This window comes from Gossypium arboreum, chromosome 4 (assembly GCF_025698485.1).
Source record: "Gossypium arboreum isolate Shixiya-1 chromosome 4, ASM2569848v2, whole genome shotgun sequence".
Lineage (NCBI taxonomy): Eukaryota > Viridiplantae > Streptophyta > Magnoliopsida > Malvales > Malvaceae > Gossypium > Gossypium arboreum.
The window spans coordinates 110,538,489-110,556,253 of record NC_069073.1 but is presented as its reverse complement, the minus strand read 5'-3'; the positions used below and the strand labels follow the sequence as shown (position 1 = coordinate 110,556,253).

The window sequence follows — 17,765 nt, the reverse complement described above, 5'->3', positions numbered from 1 at the left end:
TTTGCTCCAGTTGCTAAGCTTGACAATATTGGGCTACTTCTTGTTATAGTTTCATAAATCAGCGTTTTTTAATGGAATTTTTGAAGAAGTTCATGTTGAGCAACCGAAATACTTTTTTTGGAAGGCAAAGAAGAAAAAGTTTACAGGCCACATAAAGCACTTTATGGTTGGTATAGACAAATAGATAATTATTTACTTGGCCTAGGCTTTGGAAAAAGTCTTTCAAAGTCCACACTTTATGTTAAGCACAATGACAATGAGACTCTTGTTGTTTCTCTTTATGTGGATGATATTATGATTACAGAGAGCAGTCAAAAACTTATTGATGAGTTCAAGCTAGATATGATGCAAGCTTTTGAAATTACAGATCTTGATCTAATAACATATTTCCTTGGAATAGAGATAAAGCAAGGAAAAGATTAGGGGTACGTTTGGTTCACTGTAATGGAATAGGACTGTAATTGAATAGAGCTATAATGGAATAGAGCTTTAATGGAATAGAAGCATGTCGATAATTCAATTTGTTTGGTTGAATGGAATGGAATAGAAGCGTAATAAGTATTCTTGTGTTTGGTTGAATGAAATGATATTGTAATAGCATAAGGAAAAAAACTAAAATGACTAGAATACCCTTAATAGAATTTTTTAGATAGATGATTATTGTTATTGTTATTAATTTATAATAGGATTATTATTAAATATAATTTAATAATAAATAATAAATAATTTAATCATACTTTAATATAATTATTATTAAATATAGTTTAATAAAGATAATAATATATAATTTAATAACATTCTTAATATAATTATTATTAAAATATGAATGAATAAAAATCATAATATATAATATTAAAAATAGTATATAATTATTTTATTATTTTTAAATTACAATGCATATTTAATATGTTAAAATATCTTTAGCGAAACAAATAATTTAATTATGTTCTATAAATTAATCTTCCTATAAATTAATCTCAATTTTATGGTATCATCTAAAGTTTCATTTGGACTATAATAACGATGTCATTATATTCCTATAAATTAATCCCAAATTTATGGTTTCAATTAAAATTTCATTTGTTATTTACATAATTTTTATATAATTTTTTATTTGTGTTATTATCTAAAATTGATAAATTGTATTAAACATGAAATTTTTATTAAAAAGAAAAAGTCACAAAGCACCGAAAAAAAATGTATTATCTTTTTATTTTTCTACTTGTCCACCATTGGTATTAGTATTGCTGAAACATTTGTATAAATAGTCTGAAATTTGGTACCAACATAATAAAATTATATAAATAGTCTGAAATTTTATTTTCTACTTATCCATTGGTATTAGGATCACTGAAGCATCGAAAAGAAAAGGCACAAACATTTTATTTCTATTTATTCAACACTCGGAATCTTGTCAAGTTACAATATCTCCTCTATTTCCAAAGAGACCAATTGGGGACAATCCAAAATCATAATAAAATGATGTCAAAACTTAACCCATATTGCGATAAAGATTCTAACTCTTTCTAACCAAATATGTCAAAATTTATTGAGTTTGCGAATCTCAACAATGCCTTCTCTGTTGAATCTCAACAATGCCTTCTTTGCTGAAATATCAAATTTATTGAGTTACCCGGCCTTGCATTTGCTAGTTTACCTGTTATTAGTAATTTAACACAAAGGCAAGGTTAGAACATCCAAGAAAAGAAAATCATTATTTAAGGTAATTAAAACGAATACTATTGCTAGCAGTGGCAGGTTAACATCCTTCATTACATCACTTTTAATATGACAGAACAAAATACAGCTACATTTGGCGAATATGATCGTTAATTTGTTAAATAGCCAGCCCCAGCCAATGTCTGAATATGCTATTCCCCCCTCCCCTCCCTACTCTTTTCTCAGATTAAAACCGGTTGTCATTGATTCAGATTAAAAAGAATATGGTTTATCATCATGGACTTAACTGAGACAAAGAAACACAAATTAGGGAAAATAAAATAGTTAACAGGTGAAAGGCTTACTAGCTGATATGAACAAAGAAGCTAATTTATCAACTGCTTTTGGAGTTGAACCCAGTTGCTGTAATCTTGCACTAGTTGCTGAAGAAGCAAAGGAACAAGTCTATCCAGTAGAGCTTGTATCATTCTGTATTAATAACAAATCCATTTTATAATATATGCATGGAAAAATTAGAGAGTGAAAAGAAACAGCTAGAACAGAACAGAAAGATGAGATAATTAAACACCTTAACATACTAGAACAGAAATACAATCACATTATCATGCTGACATTCAAAAAAATATGACTAGAATCAAGATTCTACAGAAGTAAAATATAAATCGAATCATATGAGCCAGAACTGTCTAGTCAAAGGGGCTCTCAAATTTAGGTAATGCACCAGGAGCCTGAAAACTTTGAAATTCATACAGACCATAGATCTCACTTGTTCAGGCATTAAAGGACATCTCTAAACTCTTTCTAAAGCTGATACAGAAAATCTGAATGATGCACCCACACTCAAAAATAGATAAACAGCATAATCCATTTGAACCTACTAAGGTACTATCGATTTGAACATTAACCTAAAATAATAAGTAGACCATGTTAAAGCACTAAAAGAGAGCATGCGAGAATCAAATAGCAGAGTTTAAAACATTCATATGTTTTTCAGTATTCAAACATAAACAAATTCAGACACAATCACTTATACAGTCACTCAAATTTAAAATTTAGTCCAAAGTCTACAAAAAGAACACATAAAAAAAAGGGTACATACTAAAAACCTCTGAAAGCAGTGCAGGCAAGGCTTATGCATGCATATAGCTTGGTTTTTACTTCAACTTCACAACAAATTTTGACCAAATTCCTGAGAGAAGTAAAAAAAAAAAAAACAAAGGTATAAATAAATCAACATTTTGTTCAATAAAGACAAAATCATTTTTATAACACAAACTAATAAAGCAGCTGCCAGAGGGGTTGTGAAAAACTCACTAACATGTTGCTTTATTTAAAAACACTAACAACTAACAACTTGCTAGCATAAAAAACAATCGACAGCTTTGATTTTCTACCATCAGAATATATAACATCCACGGCATGAAACTTCCTGGCTGCAATTCCGGGAATTAGAATCTTATTTACCAGTGCAATTTGCCCAGAAAAAAAAACTAACAATTAAAATGTTGACAGAAAGTAACATTAATTTCACTCAAAAATCAGTTGCAATTCAACTAATTTGAACAGATTTGCAAATGATATAGCCTATATCTATATAAAAAGAACAAATCAGTTAATACCTTACCACCGTATTATTTTAGCTCAGACATATCATCAAAATATCCTTTATTCAATTCATCAGCACTGCCCTAAATCAAATTAAAACAATTATTTATATTAAATTTCATGGAAAAAAGAGAACGTAACAAAATTTCAATAAACAAACAAAGCTTAAACTTACAGTCTTGCTCGTTCTTTCTCCATTTTTCCTTGCTTGCAAGCTGCACACACAAGACAAAAGTTAAAAGAACTATAACTTAAAAAATCAAATATTTTAGAGTTAAAAAGGGGGAAATGGAGGAATTGCCGTGTAAATATCGAAGAATCGAATGGATGATTTTGAAGCAAAATGTTGAGGAGGTGAAGGGGAAATCTTTGGGTCATGTCTTAGGAGGTATTGACTAAATGAAATCGAAGCTTGTGCCCTGTTTATCACTCGGTTTACCCTCAACATTTTCGGTTTTCGATTTAGATTTCAATTCCCCCTCTAAGAACCCTCTTGCTCTTTCCAGCAATAGATGGAATTTTACAGATCAAGAAAAAGAAACGGAAGAGAGGAAAAGAAAACTCTATTGAGAGAAAAAAAAAAGCAGAAAAAGATGGCTGAAAATTTGGAAGAGAGGAATATGGAAGGAACAGAGGGAGAAAATGTTTTACCTGACCCTGCGATAAAGGATTGTCCGTCTGCTTTTTTCAAGTGAGAAAGTGGGAGAAGGGGAGAGGGCAAAGTGGGGAGCGTCTTTGTATTGAGCGTTTCCTTAAACACCGAATCAGTAATCGGTGCTGATGAAACGGAATAGAAATAAGACAATTTCTTTGCATAGGAACGTAATGGAATAAGCCCGTAATAGGGCATTCCATTGAACCAAACAAGTGTTTAGTGTGGGCCCACGGAATAGGATTGTAATGGCATAGCCATTACACTGAACCAAACATGCTGTAGGTTTTCATTTGTTAGACCAAGTATGCAAAGGGGATTTTCAAGAAGTCCAAGATGGAAGATTGAAGAGAGATGAGTACTCCAAGAACAAAAAAGCGGAACTAAGAAAAGATGATGAAGCTGAAAAAGTGGAAGAAACATACTTCAGAAGTTTCATTGGGTTTTTAGTGTATTACAGACTTGATATATTGTATGTTGTAAGTGTTTTTGTCTTCATGCATTGTGCTAGTGAGGTGCACCAATGTGCTGTACATCAAACGAGCCATCAACTATGGAGCTAAGTGTCAGAAGAGTCAAAGTATGAAGCTAGTTGGGTATTCTCATAGTGATCGGGGTCAAGGTACTGTTTTAGTTCGGCTCTAGAATTTTCTCATGGTGTTCAAAAAAAGCAGAATATTGTGCCTCAATCTACTACAGAAGCAAAGTTCGTGGCGGCAACAGCAGCGGTAAATCAAACATTGCGGCTGAGGAAAAATTTGGGTGATTTACATCTGGAACAGACCGAAGGTACTAAAGTGTTCGTGGACAACAAGCTGCAATAGCAATCTCTCACAATCCTGTCTTTCAGGGGAATTTCAGGGGAAAACTAAGCACGTCAACACTAAGCTTTTCTTCCTGAGAGAGGAGCAAAAAGATGAACATATAACTCTATTTATTGCAAAAAGGAACAACTGGCTGATATTTTTACCAAACCTTTACTAGTTAGCAAATTTGAGCTTCTCAGACAAAAAATTTGAGCTTGCAGCTCATAAAGTGAGGAGTGTTGGAAAAATGTTTATTTTAAATTGCATGTTTTTTTTTTTTAATTGAATAAATTCTTAGCCAATTATTGTTAGTTGTTCTTATTCTTTAGGAATTAGTTGGTTTATTGCTGATTTCCAGTGAATCAGATTTGGTAGCCAAGATTACATTTTTTATTGATTTTTCAGTCATTCCAAGTACTATAAATATAGAGCTTGTGAAAGCAATAAACTGCAGATTTCTTCTATTGATATTTTCCTCTACTCTTCCATCGTTTTTTCATTGTTTCTTTCTTCTAAAAACTATCAGAATAGAAAGTTCCATTGCATTAGTGGCAACTATAGCATAGCTTTTTGCAAACACTTTTCTAGAAACTTACCTAGACAAAAAATTGATTGGCAAAAAAAGTACGTTTGGAATAAGAGAAAATTGGCAGTTGTGAGGAAAAAAAAAAAAAGAAGCATTAAGAATTGGACAATTCTATATTATCACTTGGAAAACCAAGAAGGAACAGTCACTGGATTTGTGGAAGCTCACAATTTAAATACTACATTTTGAGTCAAAAAAGCTAGCTGCTGCTTCATTCGATCACAATTTACTCTGCTCATCAGCTTCCTTTCATCTCTTACTTGTCCTCCACCAGTTATATTTCATCAATGGCTCGTTGCTAAAGCAGTCACCAGTAAACCAAGAACCAGAAATGGTTGTGCACTTGCCTGAAACACAACAACAAACTTAGATGATAAATATGAAACAAGAGATGAGATAATTAAATTGCAACTCCTTTATCATGTTAACTCATTTAAGGTAACGTATTCTTGATACTGACACTATAAGATGGTAGAATTATTGAGACATAAAGATTAGTGTGTGTGAGAGACGGTAAGAATGACAAATACTGATGAGCGGAAGTTGGTTTGTGTTTCTCCTTACCTACAGTCGTAACTATGGTAGAAATCCTTATTCCTTAATCTGTTCTAGTCAGTGAGCAACGTAGTTGAGTAAAATTTACCTGATACTTTACATCATACTTGACAGGATCCTTTAGAAAGTACTGGAACTGCAGTGGATAGATATTGGGTATATATGAGCATTAATCTCTATGAAGGTAAGAAAGGGACTGTAGTTTCTACAATGTACCGAGAAATAGTTCTACCTGAAATACAACTTGTGGAAATATTAAAGCAACTAGGGCGAGTGCATAATACGGCTTACCAGCCCCTAGAAGATAACCTGCAATCACCACATGTGTAGTGAGCTGTTAATAAAGAAAGATGCATTGAATTTCAAAGTCTTTCAGTTACTCATATAAATTCCAGGTACATACCAGCTATAGATAATTGAGTTATGTCAATAGCACCAACACAAATCCATTTAGCTGTTTCAGCACCAAAGGCTACAGGAAGTGACTGCTCAACCATAACAAGCATACAAATATTAACTCCGTTCTTCAAAGTATCAAAGAAAGCAAGGGGTCTGCAGAACTCATCAGTGTCCCAAATAGTTACTTAATAATAATAATGATAATAAAAGAATACCTGCAATCCTAGAGCTTTGTCTCCTTCTATACTTTTAAAGTCATTAACAATGGCGATACCCAACTGCAAAGTGATACAGCAAAAACAGATTGTCATAGGTCAAATCCCAGACCTCAAACAACAACAAGAACGAGACAATATAAAAAATTTACCCCAGCTATGCTGTACAAGAGTGTGAGAACAACTATGTCTGGCGTAAGTGTCCCAAACAATGCTTGACCGGCCCACCTATCAGCAAAGATTAAAGCTTGTCAGACAGCAAAGTGACAGTCCAGAACATATATCAAATACTTCAGGACATTTTTAAGCCTTATATTAGTAAACATTTGATATATTCTACATAGGAATCATGATAGATGAATAAACGGTAGCCTAATTTGTGATAGGGTGCTCTGTGCGTGTAGGAATTAGCAAAGAATTCAAATCATATGGTGTAAAAAGCAGCAAAATTGATGACATCACACCAGGGCAAACTGATATAGCTTGCTCCAAGAGCAAAATTTCCTATCCAGCCATTTTGTTTCAACTGCAACATATTTGAAATTTAGTTAGATCTAAGTTTATTTTCTTCCATAAGAAGAAAGTGGGTTGGTCATAAGTCATAACGACCGCATGCAAGTTAACTACCTTTAAAGGAGGAGCAGAGTATATGTATGATAGCAAGGATCCTCCCAAAGCGAGGTAGAATACAATAGGGAAGTCATGCCCTGCCTATAAAGACAGATTAAAACTGCTTCATTTTGTATATCTTTTAGGGAAAAAATAAGCAAATTATTTGAAATTACCTACCCACACGTCTAGTAAACCAGCTATGCCAAGGCCCCCTAAGAGTAGCAACCAGATTTGGCTAATAACCTGCACAAAATTTTAATGAATATCAAATCTATCATGTACATAGCACAAACTAGTTATGATACACACCTCATTCTCAGATATTGCTCCTGAAGGGATCGGGCGATAGGGCTCATTAATTGCATCAATCTCTCTATCATACCAATCATTGAGAGTCTGAAAAAGTCAAATTAGCTAGATAATTTCGTATTATTCAGGTTGAAGCTCCTTTTTTTCATTAAAAATCAAGACACACCTTCACTGATAAGGGTTTATACCTGAGTATAGCCTGTTAGACATGGACCTGACATTATCATGCAAAGAATTGACTTGGCAACATCCTCCAAATTCCAGTGGAAGTTTCCTGCAATTTATAAAATTGTTTCAGGTGGTCCTCTAGTTACCTCACAAACTCTTCCATGCAACTTGTAATTGAGTTCATGGACAAATTTACATTCACAAAAGAAAGTGATTTGAATTAACAACTAACAGTTAACCAAGATAGAAAAATGCAAGCACTAGATATCATGAAACTTTCACACAATTTCTCGTCGAGGTTAATTCTTATATTCTCAAATAAAAGGATACTCCTAACAGTAGATGTGAACAAATTTTCTTAGAGTACCTGAAGCAGCAGCTCCACAAACTACTCCCCATACCAATGGGGGCCAAGTAACTGGCTTTGTAAGTTGAAGACGAATCTTCCATTTATCCTGCATCATGTATAAAAACACCAAATCATACAATAGCTCTTATATAAGTAAGACAGCTTCAAACGTTCCTTCATAAGTAAGGCTAATAGGTTATTCACTTGAGTGCTGAATGAAACAAGCAGGAACAAAAGTTTTCCCAATAAACATTTGCATTTCCTATGGCCCTGTTTCGATTGTTGGGATGGGTGACATGTTAGAGATAAATAGCGCACCAAATTATGGAATAATTTATCCTCAAAATATGAAGGCGGATGCTCTGCAACTAAAGTTCCCATTTTTCTTTCAGTTGACAGCTAAGTCGAATTGCACTTATAGATTATTATTGAAGCAGAAATGATTAAAAAAATCACTAATTTTTGTTAGTACCATCAAGGAAAAAGATAAAAAAAAAAAGGATCTGTATATAGAGGAATTACAGTTTCTTGAGCAGCTCCTTTGATACCAAGAAGTTGGTTGAAGCTAGAACCACCGCCGGCGGGTGCCTTATCCGGTGCCTTGGATTTTACTGCCAAATGAACACAAATATCCACCACAAAAAAATGAAAAACAAATTTATATAATTACTTTTTTAAAGCCATAAAAAATGGTTTTTTGAAAAAACCTTCATTAGTATCAGTGTCCGCCGCTCTGATAGTCAATCTCCGTCCTGAAAAAAAAATTATTTACAGCATTGGAAGCCAAAAATAGAGGTGAAACTTTAAATTAACTAAGCTCAGAAAAAAAAAATTAGAGGAAGATAAAAAAGGATAAGAGCTAAAAAATAAGTCTTGTTTAAAGATAATAAATATTTTCAATTCAGTTCCAAGTTTCCTTCGAGGTCCAGCTTCTGGAGGAGCCAAATAGAGCAGGAACGAGTTGACTCACTGGTGAACGAGACAAGAGGAGGAGTTAAAACGGAGTGAGTTGGGAGTCGCAGGTGATTGTTGTTGTTGCTATTGTAAACTCTGGATAGCCTCAAGGATGATACAGTGTTGAGTACGGACGACATTGAAGCGATTCAAATTTTCTCTGCTTTCAAAAACCAAAAAAGAAAGAATGAAAAAGAAAATCCCTGCACTTTCCCCTTTGAAGCTCCAAGTAGAGGTTAGAAGCCAGCAAGTTGACTGTTAAGTGTTTCTGGTGTATTTGATAACCCAGCCAACCGGGGCATATGGCTATGCATCTAAAATTTAAAGTACAGATACAAGATTTACCCCTTTTTCTTTGTTTTGTTTTGTTTTTTTTTTAATTGTTTAGTTTATTTTTATTTATTTACTCCTCTAAGATTTCGTCAAAATATTTTATCTATTGTTTTAGATTTTTTTTTGAGAATTATTGCTTTAGATTTTTAAATTTAATATACTAATATCTAGTTAATATATATGTCAATTACATTTTTATACAAACATAATGTTAATTTATATCACCGTCATTAATTAATATTACTAAATATTATAATTAAGTTTTAATTTTGTTGGCACTGTTATTGTTGTAACAATTAAAAAATTTAAATTTACTCGTTCTTAATGCATTTTATTTCAATTTAAGAATTAAAGATAAGTTATGGGTACAATATATATATATATATATATATATATATATATTATACTTTTAACTTTAATTAAATCCAAAATTGAGTTATACTTTTAAATGGAGGATAAAGCTTTTCTAACATGGTTTTCTCTATTTAAAAAAAAAAAAGGACTCTTCAAATGTTTAAATTGAAAGATAAAACATGTTAAAGTGAGCTCAAGTGTCTCGGGCAGCGCAAGGTAGCCCGCAACCAAGGCACACTTGGATGGTCCATCTTGTTCGCGATGGGTCATTTGGCCCAACAGGATTAACCCATTGCTTGGAGAGATTGAAGGCCTATCTATATAACCTAGCAAATATAGGAAGTAATCTTGGAAGATTTGCAATCTTAAAAGATTTGATTATGTAATCTTAGGAGATTTGATTTGTAGATTGCCTTTAATCTCGACCATTGATGTATTTTAATCTGTACCTTTGGCTTTGAAGGAGCTCGACTATAAATAGAGGCATTCATCCCCCATTTGCTTTCACTTCATACTTATGTAATAGAATACTTTGAGAGCATTTACTCAAACAACTTGTGAACGTTGCATTTTTGTGGCTTTTTTGTTTTTCCATTACTCATTTGTCTGAGTTGTTTCTGTTTTAGTTCCGATGCCTTAGAGAATTTATGTCAAAAATTTTCACTTTATAAGAGTTAGGATGACTTAGGTGGATTTAAACCCAAGAAATCACCTAAGGTCACATGGATTGCGAGACTAAAGTTCTAGCATCGTGACAATTGATATCTGGGCTAAGTTTTCGAAAGCATTGGTCGAGAAGACGAAAGGAGTAGAAGATCATATTGAGCCTATAAAAACTCGTGGGGCACTAAAAGTTGGGATATCTTGTCGGCTTTGGAAAGTTGAGTGGTTGATCTGGAGGAATCCATGAGTGATGTGAAGGAATCACTCAAGGTGGTCGAGGGACGCATCGATGAGTTGGAGTTTTTGAAAAAGCAGCTTGTGAATATGTGGTAGAGGCTCTCAAATCTAATTTGGATGCGATGAAAGGGCCTTCAACACCACTATGGATGACCAGATAGAGAGGAACGATGCTCTCAAAACCATGGTAACGACTTTGAAGGAACAAATTGTGGAGCTCAATGGGAGCTCACTATGTACAAAGCTACCTTGGGTAGTGGGATGCTGGCTTTGGGATCGAAGCAACAGAAAATGGATATTCCCAAACTAGAGAAGTTTAAGGGTGCAAGGTCCACAAAGGATGTGGACAACTTCTTGTGGGAAATGGAACAATACTTCCAAGCGATCGGCATTGAGGATGATGCCACTAAGGTAAACACTACTTCAATTTACTTTATTGGTGTCGCTCTTTTATGGTGGTGTTGCAAGTCCACAAATGAGAAATGAGGTTGGACTACAATTGAAACTTTAAAAGAGTTCTAAAAGGAGGTGAAAAAATAGTTTTACCCATAATATGTCAAGAATGAGGCTCAGGCCAAGTTGCACCGATTTACGCAACAAAGAACTATTCGGGAGTATGTCAAAGAGTTCAATGAATTGGTGTTTCAAATCTCTGACTTGAATGAGAAAGAAACATTCTACTAGTTTAAAGATGGACTGGGCAAAATAAAAGTTACGCTAACAATGTATCACTAAACTTATCGTAGCCATGGACGAGGCCAAGACATTTTGTGAGTTTGGGGGTAAAAAGTCTGATAATCACGAGTCCTTTAAGTCCAAATTCAAACCCAAGGGTAATGCTAGGGGAGACAATGACAAGCCAACCAAGAATGGCAATGGTAAGACCTAAACTTTTCAGAAAGCCAAGCCCAATAAGACGTGGGAAAAGAAGAAGAATGGACCAATAAGCTGCTTCCTTTGTGATGGTCCACATATGGTAAGAGACTATCCGAAAAAGTATGCACTTTATGCCACCAAAATGATGATAAACCAGATAAAGCAACAAAAAAGCTTGGTTCCATCTTGAGTTCTATTGAAACCAAGAAGGGTTGTAAGAGAAAGGGGTTAATGTTTGTAAATATAACTTTGGCAAGAAGAATATTGAATGCCCTCGTCAACATGGGTGCTTTAGATTTGTTCATGTTCAAAAACACTGCTCAGAAGTTGGGTCTCAAAGTTGAGAAAGAGTTGGGATGGATTAAGACCATGAATTCCAAGAGAGTTTTGACAATGAGTGTTGCAAAAAGAGGTGAGCTTCAACTTGGTAGTTGCACTGGTAAGGAAACCATTGAGGTAATACCCCTTGATGATGTAACACCTCTCACCCGTATTCAATGTGGGAATAGGGTTACAGAGCATTACCAGACTTATAACACAATTTAAACATACATTTCACATACAATTAATCAAATCATATACATTTCATTCACAACTAATCATTTTGTCCCTAATACGAGCCTACGAAGACCTAAACATGCATTGGGAGTGGTCCGAGACTAAACCAATAACTTTGGAAGCTTTTTAAACATTTAAAAAATTTTCTCAAAAATAGGGGACACACGTTTGTGTGGCCCGACCGTATCCCTCACACGGCCAAAGACATGCCCGTGTCACAGGCCATGTGGATATTCGAAATGGAAGCACATGGCCATGACCCAGCCCGTGTCCAACCCCATGTAACTCTCTGACTTGGGTCACACAGCCAACACACACGCCCATGTGGCTAACCTGTGTGCCTTAAAAATGACCATACACGCCCCTGTATCAGGCCATATGCTAGGCCGTGCCAAACCTGTAGGGTATTCTGACTTAAGCCACACGGCCAAGTCAAACGCTCGTGTGTGAGGCTGTGTGGAGCATACTGACTTGATTTTAATTTCAACACCAAGGGACACACAACCGTGTAACATAAACGTGTGTCACACACGGCTGAGACACACGCTCATGTCTCTGCCCGCGTGGACAAAAGTAGGCTATTTACCAAGCCAATTTGCCACCCTAATTTGTATACATATACACCAAACCAATGGCACCAAAACAAGGCATAAATATTCATTCAAGCCAACCATATCCAAGTCCAAAATCATGCTATACTATTTGTACCAAACTTTACTTCCTCAATTTATCAATATGACCATTATCAACCATGCATCATTTGATATATTTTCTCAAGCATGTTAATCAATCAAAAATTGGCTATTAGATATCTATTATGCTAACTATCCACAAGCATCACATGCCTAACTTTCAAAACATCACACAAGCCATACACATATATATACATGATTCAAACATACCAAAATAACCCAAAATAAGCCATCACTCATGGCTATATATACAAACCAAAATATAAACATTTACAAGCCATTCAAATGGAAAAAACACATTACCAAATATACCAAAATGACCAAAGTCCCTATACATGCCATATACTCAAAACATAAAATCAAAAAGTACCAAAGTGATAGTATGATAGTGTGACGAAATCTCCGACGATCCCCGAATCTGAGCTAGCTTTGAAGTCACTATAAAACATGAAAAATAAACAAAGTAAGCTTTATAGCTTAATAAGCTCGTATGAAATAAACTCAATTTTAACATGAATATACAAATCATCAATTTGAACATATCAACATGTAATTCATTTAACTAACAAACCTTTCACATTTTCAAACATAATCTTATATCTAAACTTCACAACTTCTTCAATTTAAGCTTATACGGTTCATGTACATACCTATACCATCTCGTATCAATCTCATACACAATCGTATCTTTCATTTACCCATTGAACCATTCGGAATACTATCAGATACTTAGGAATCTCGCACACCAAGTGCCAATATTATGGCCCGAAGCCAACTCAATGTATCACATATATTGCTCACATTAGAGCTATCAACGGGCCTGCTCACACAAGCTGTCAGTCAAGACATAGCTACACGGTGCTACTCACACAAGCTGTCAAGTATCTGCAACATATGCCGGTATAATCAGCCACCGGTAGGACGTACAGGACCAGCACCCAGATCACATAATCACAATAATCCCTAATGACATGTCACTAGTATCCAAATCTATTTATAAGGTTCAACCGGGATTTTGAATGCCAAATCATCGTCTAATCATTGTTAAATATGTCTGTAGTCTCGTTTTTACAGTTTATGCAATATCAAAACATTTAAAATATATTCACAATGAAACTTATTACATACGAACTTATCTCGAATGTAAAAACTGCTAAACGAGTCGACTAATCGAGTACTTTATTTTTCCCCCGATCTAATTCTGAATTTCACTTTTCCTAATCTATATGTAATCAAAATAAACTTATTTAATAATCTCTCTATTAAATTTAGACCAAAATTCACTTTAAGGTATTTTTACACATTTGCCCCTAATGTTTCACAACTATTACAATTTAGTCTTTATTTCACAACAACACAAATTCATGCAATTTAACCACAACCCATGCTAACAGAATTACTATCATGTCCTTAACAGCCCATATTTTTTATTTATTTCACATTTTGACCACAAAATTTCCACATTTCATAATTTAATCCTTAATTTGCATTTTCACTAAAAATCACATAACAAAACTCGTATAACTACCATCAAACATTCATAATCTATCATTAAACATCAAAATACTCATGTATTCATCAATGGAAACATTCAAAATCTTTAAAAGTTTTACAAAATAGTCCCTGTGCTAGCTAGACTTAGTTGCAATAATCTCAAAAACGTAGAAATCATTAAAAACGAGACAAAAATCACTCTAAATTTTTTTCCTTTCTTCTCTTCAATTCACAAGAATGAAGGAGATGGACACCAAATTTGATATATTCATTTATTTATTTTAAGTTTATTATACTAATTATTATTTTAACCTTAATGATAATTCATTAATATCATTCAAATGATGTCCATCTATGTCCACTTATATTTCAAATGGTATATTTACAACATAAGGACCTCCAATTTAATATTTCATAGCTATTTAATACCTTTAACTATTAAAACATCACTTTTACACTTTATACGATTTAGTCCTTTTTATCAAATTGACCAATCAAACGATAATATTTCTTAACGAAATTTTCACACAATTATTCTATCATATTGTAAACATTAAAAATAATAATAAAATAAATATTTGACCTCAGATTTATGGTCCAAAACCACTGTTCTGATTTGACTAAAAACGGGCTGTTATAGATGATCACAACTTTGTAGTTGGTTTAAAATTCCTTAATCAGGCTAATGCACTTCTTGTCCTTTTTGTTGATTGAATGTGCATTTTGGATTCACACCACCAATGTGTCGTACTAATTAAACGTAAGGCTGGTGCGGAAGCCAATGTATTGTCTGCAATACAATTTGCTAAGGAGGTGCGCTAAGACAAAATTTCCTACTTAGCAAATTTGAAGGTTAATGAGTCTCACGAGCCCATTGACGAGATCCCAGAAGTAGTAATTCAATTGTTACAGTCTTTTTGAGATGTGATGCCTACCGAGTTGCCCAATAAGTTACCATCTAAGAGGGAGGTGGATCACAGGATTAAGTTGGTGTCAAATATTGAGCCACCGGTTAGGGCCCCATATTGAATGTCTTCACCAGAGTTAGAAGTATTGCAAAAATAATTGAATGAGCTTTTAGATGTTGGGTTCAATATAGAGTATCTAAAGCTCTATTTGGTACATTGTTTTGCTCTAGAAAAAGCACGATGGGTCACTAATGCGGTCGTTGAGAGCACGAAAAATATCCTATTCCCTATTAAACAATGAAAACGAATAGTAAATGGGAAGTAGGGTCGAATCCTTAAGGACCGGATTGCACGAATGCTTGTTTCTCGAAATCCTAGGCAGAATCGTGCCCAAGAAAACATGTGTTCCTGAAAAAATAAAAAATAGAATTTTAAAGTTTTGATCTGGGAGTGAAATAAAATAAAAACAAAATTAAAAGCTGAATTGAAATTTTAGAAATTAAAAGTAAAAATAAAGCTGAGAAAAAGATTTCTTATGGTGGATTTTCAGCCTCCGGTTGTCTCAATTCGCCTTGAGTTCGATCCTTGGCTTTTAAGTGACCATTTTCAAGCAGAATAAGCCAGTTATAGTGGAAGAGGATGCCTACGACCACCAGCTCCAAGGATTTAGACTTAAGATTTGGCGGAACCTAACTCTAGCTAATAATCTCTTTTGTGGGACTATCTTCTGCTAGATCATCACTTCCCAATGGCGAATACCACACCATTTTGTCTCTTGGACTTGTCAACCTCTAACGCAGAAAGCCAATGAACCGACTGTGCAACCTTCCCAAAACGTACATAGCGGTCGTTCCTTTCACAAGTTGAAAAGATCACCTATTAAGGGACATGGACGAAGCGTTAGCCCCGTAATGCGGAGAAGCGATGAATACCCTATTGAGAAGGCTAAGCGCGGATTCTAAGCATCATGAACCTTTTTGGGGAATTTCGACAACCTTCGGCTAGATTAGATTTAGTGGCTCATGATTTTTGGGGAAAAACAAAAAATAATGGAAAAGGAATTTTTATTGAAGGAAAATATGGAAAGAACAAAAAGGCTAAATTTATGGGGGAGAGAGTGTTTACAACAAAAGATGGATAAAATTTGTGTCACTTCATCCCCTATTTATAGTACAAAGAAACCTAGCCTATTCCTAATTAAATTCTAAAAGATAAATACAAATAAATAAATATAATTAAAGATAATTAAAGATAAATAAAAATAAATCCTAAATTTAAATCTAAATAATTATCCTTAATAATTACCCTAATATAATAAAACATTTAATAGAGTCTTGTGCTATAAAATCTTTTTTTTTGCACTTTTTCCCTTATGTCTTCCATACTTGCATTTTTGGCATCACCTTTTTCCCTATATTGCATGTTGACCCATTATATCTTCAAATTTGCACTTTTTGCCTTTAAATTTCCTTTTGCCTCCAATTTAGTCCTTAAAAGATAAAAGACCATAAAATAACCCAAATTAGTAGGATCATACTCAAAATAAACATACAATTAGCATATAAAATATATCGTTCTAGAGTATTATCAAATTCCCCCTACTTAGCCCCTGCTTGCCCTGAAGTATGGTTCGTGTCCACTATGAGAATTAAATCCTACCATGAAAGAAATACTACTCCAAAGTTTTATAAAAATTAGTCAAAATGCATATGAAAAATAAAGAGAACCCTTAGCTTGCTTAAAGTAAAATTGAAAAAGTATTCCAATTAACACACACAAAAATTAAGATTGACTTGGATTATTTCATGAAAATTAGGTAATTTACCAAACCTATCAAGACACCCTATTTGTTTCTACCTTTAGTCCCCACACTTTATTAATATGTCTTTTTTTTTCCTTTTTTTTCTTTTTTTTTAATTTAATTTATTTATTTTTACTTAAGAATATATTGGACCTTTTGACGCGAAGAGAGATGATAGCCAAGCACCCCACCCCAGTTACTCAGCCCAACATACTCCTAATTTTTATTTTTTTTAAGAACATATCGAACCTTTTGACGAGAAGAGAGATGAAAGCCAAACACCTCACCCATGTTACTCAGCCCAACACATTCTTAAAAATTAATTTCGGTTGACGGAGTTTTACCTAACACATCTCACAACCTTTTGACGTGAAATAGGATGACATCCCAAGCACCCTACCCTGATTACTCAGCCAGTCACATCTTAAGCTGCACTTATAACCACGGAAACATTATTATTATTAAATGAAATTTTAATTTTGGAGGACTTAGGAGCAACAATCAAGTGTCAAAAATAAGTTTAAGCAACCACCTTCATAGTCATGAACATATTTTAAGCATGCAATTGTATTAAGTGTCCTCTCTGTATTTAGAATTAATCAAATTTACTAAAAGCAAAATAGGGTTGACTTTATCGATTATAATTATTCAGCCTAAAAGAAATAAAACAATAGAGGTGAAATCAAACAGGCAAAATCATAACTAAATTATAGACAAGAAGCATGCATGTGGGTCAAACAGTGGGCAAGTCGTGGTCAAATTCTTGGGCATGAAATGAGGCAGAATATTCTTGAAAAAAAATTATATGGGCAGCAATGACCAAAGCAGCAGTAGCAACAAAAACAGCATCTAAAATGATAGAAATAATATGGAATGGCTCCCCCTACTTAAAACACATAGTCCTCGATGTGGAATAAATAAATAAATAGGCGGAAGAAAATTTTAGAAGAACTCACCGT

General features: G+C 34.0%; 1 protein-coding gene and 1 long non-coding RNA gene across 5 annotated transcripts; both read right to left on the bottom strand.

Moving 5' to 3' along the window:
• Positions 1 to 1,360: 1,360 nt before the first annotated feature.
• Positions 1,361 to 4,127, bottom strand: LOC108457964 (uncharacterized). Of its 4 annotated transcripts, none has more exons than XR_001867210.2 (6): positions 3,937 to 4,127; positions 3,461 to 3,500; positions 3,300 to 3,368; positions 2,780 to 2,869; positions 2,025 to 2,148; positions 1,361 to 1,657 (listed from the first exon to the last, which is right to left on the bottom strand). It is a non-coding gene; the product is annotated as an uncharacterized LOC108457964 (long non-coding RNA). The 4 variants fall into 4 exon arrangements; XR_001867211.2 differs by having other exon boundaries at positions 3,305 to 3,368; XR_008281216.1 differs by having other exon boundaries at positions 3,300 to 3,363.
• A 1,296-nt stretch (positions 4,128 to 5,423) lies between these two features.
• On the bottom strand, positions 5,424 to 9,251 carry LOC108457926 (chlorophyll synthase, chloroplastic). Its single transcript, XM_017757141.2, has 15 exons — positions 8,907 to 9,251; positions 8,644 to 8,688; positions 8,459 to 8,547; positions 7,955 to 8,042; positions 7,608 to 7,693; positions 7,420 to 7,506; positions 7,288 to 7,353; positions 7,126 to 7,209; positions 6,963 to 7,024; positions 6,651 to 6,726; positions 6,499 to 6,561; positions 6,288 to 6,369; positions 6,117 to 6,193; positions 5,973 to 6,020; positions 5,424 to 5,676 (listed from the first exon to the last, which is right to left on the bottom strand). The coding sequence occupies exons 1-15, from the start codon at positions 9,028 to 9,030 to the stop codon at positions 5,614 to 5,616; spliced, it is 1,140 nt and encodes a 379-aa protein (XP_017612630.1). The 5' UTR covers positions 9,031 to 9,251; the 3' UTR covers positions 5,424 to 5,613.
• Positions 9,252 to 17,765: the final 8,514 nt, after the last annotated feature.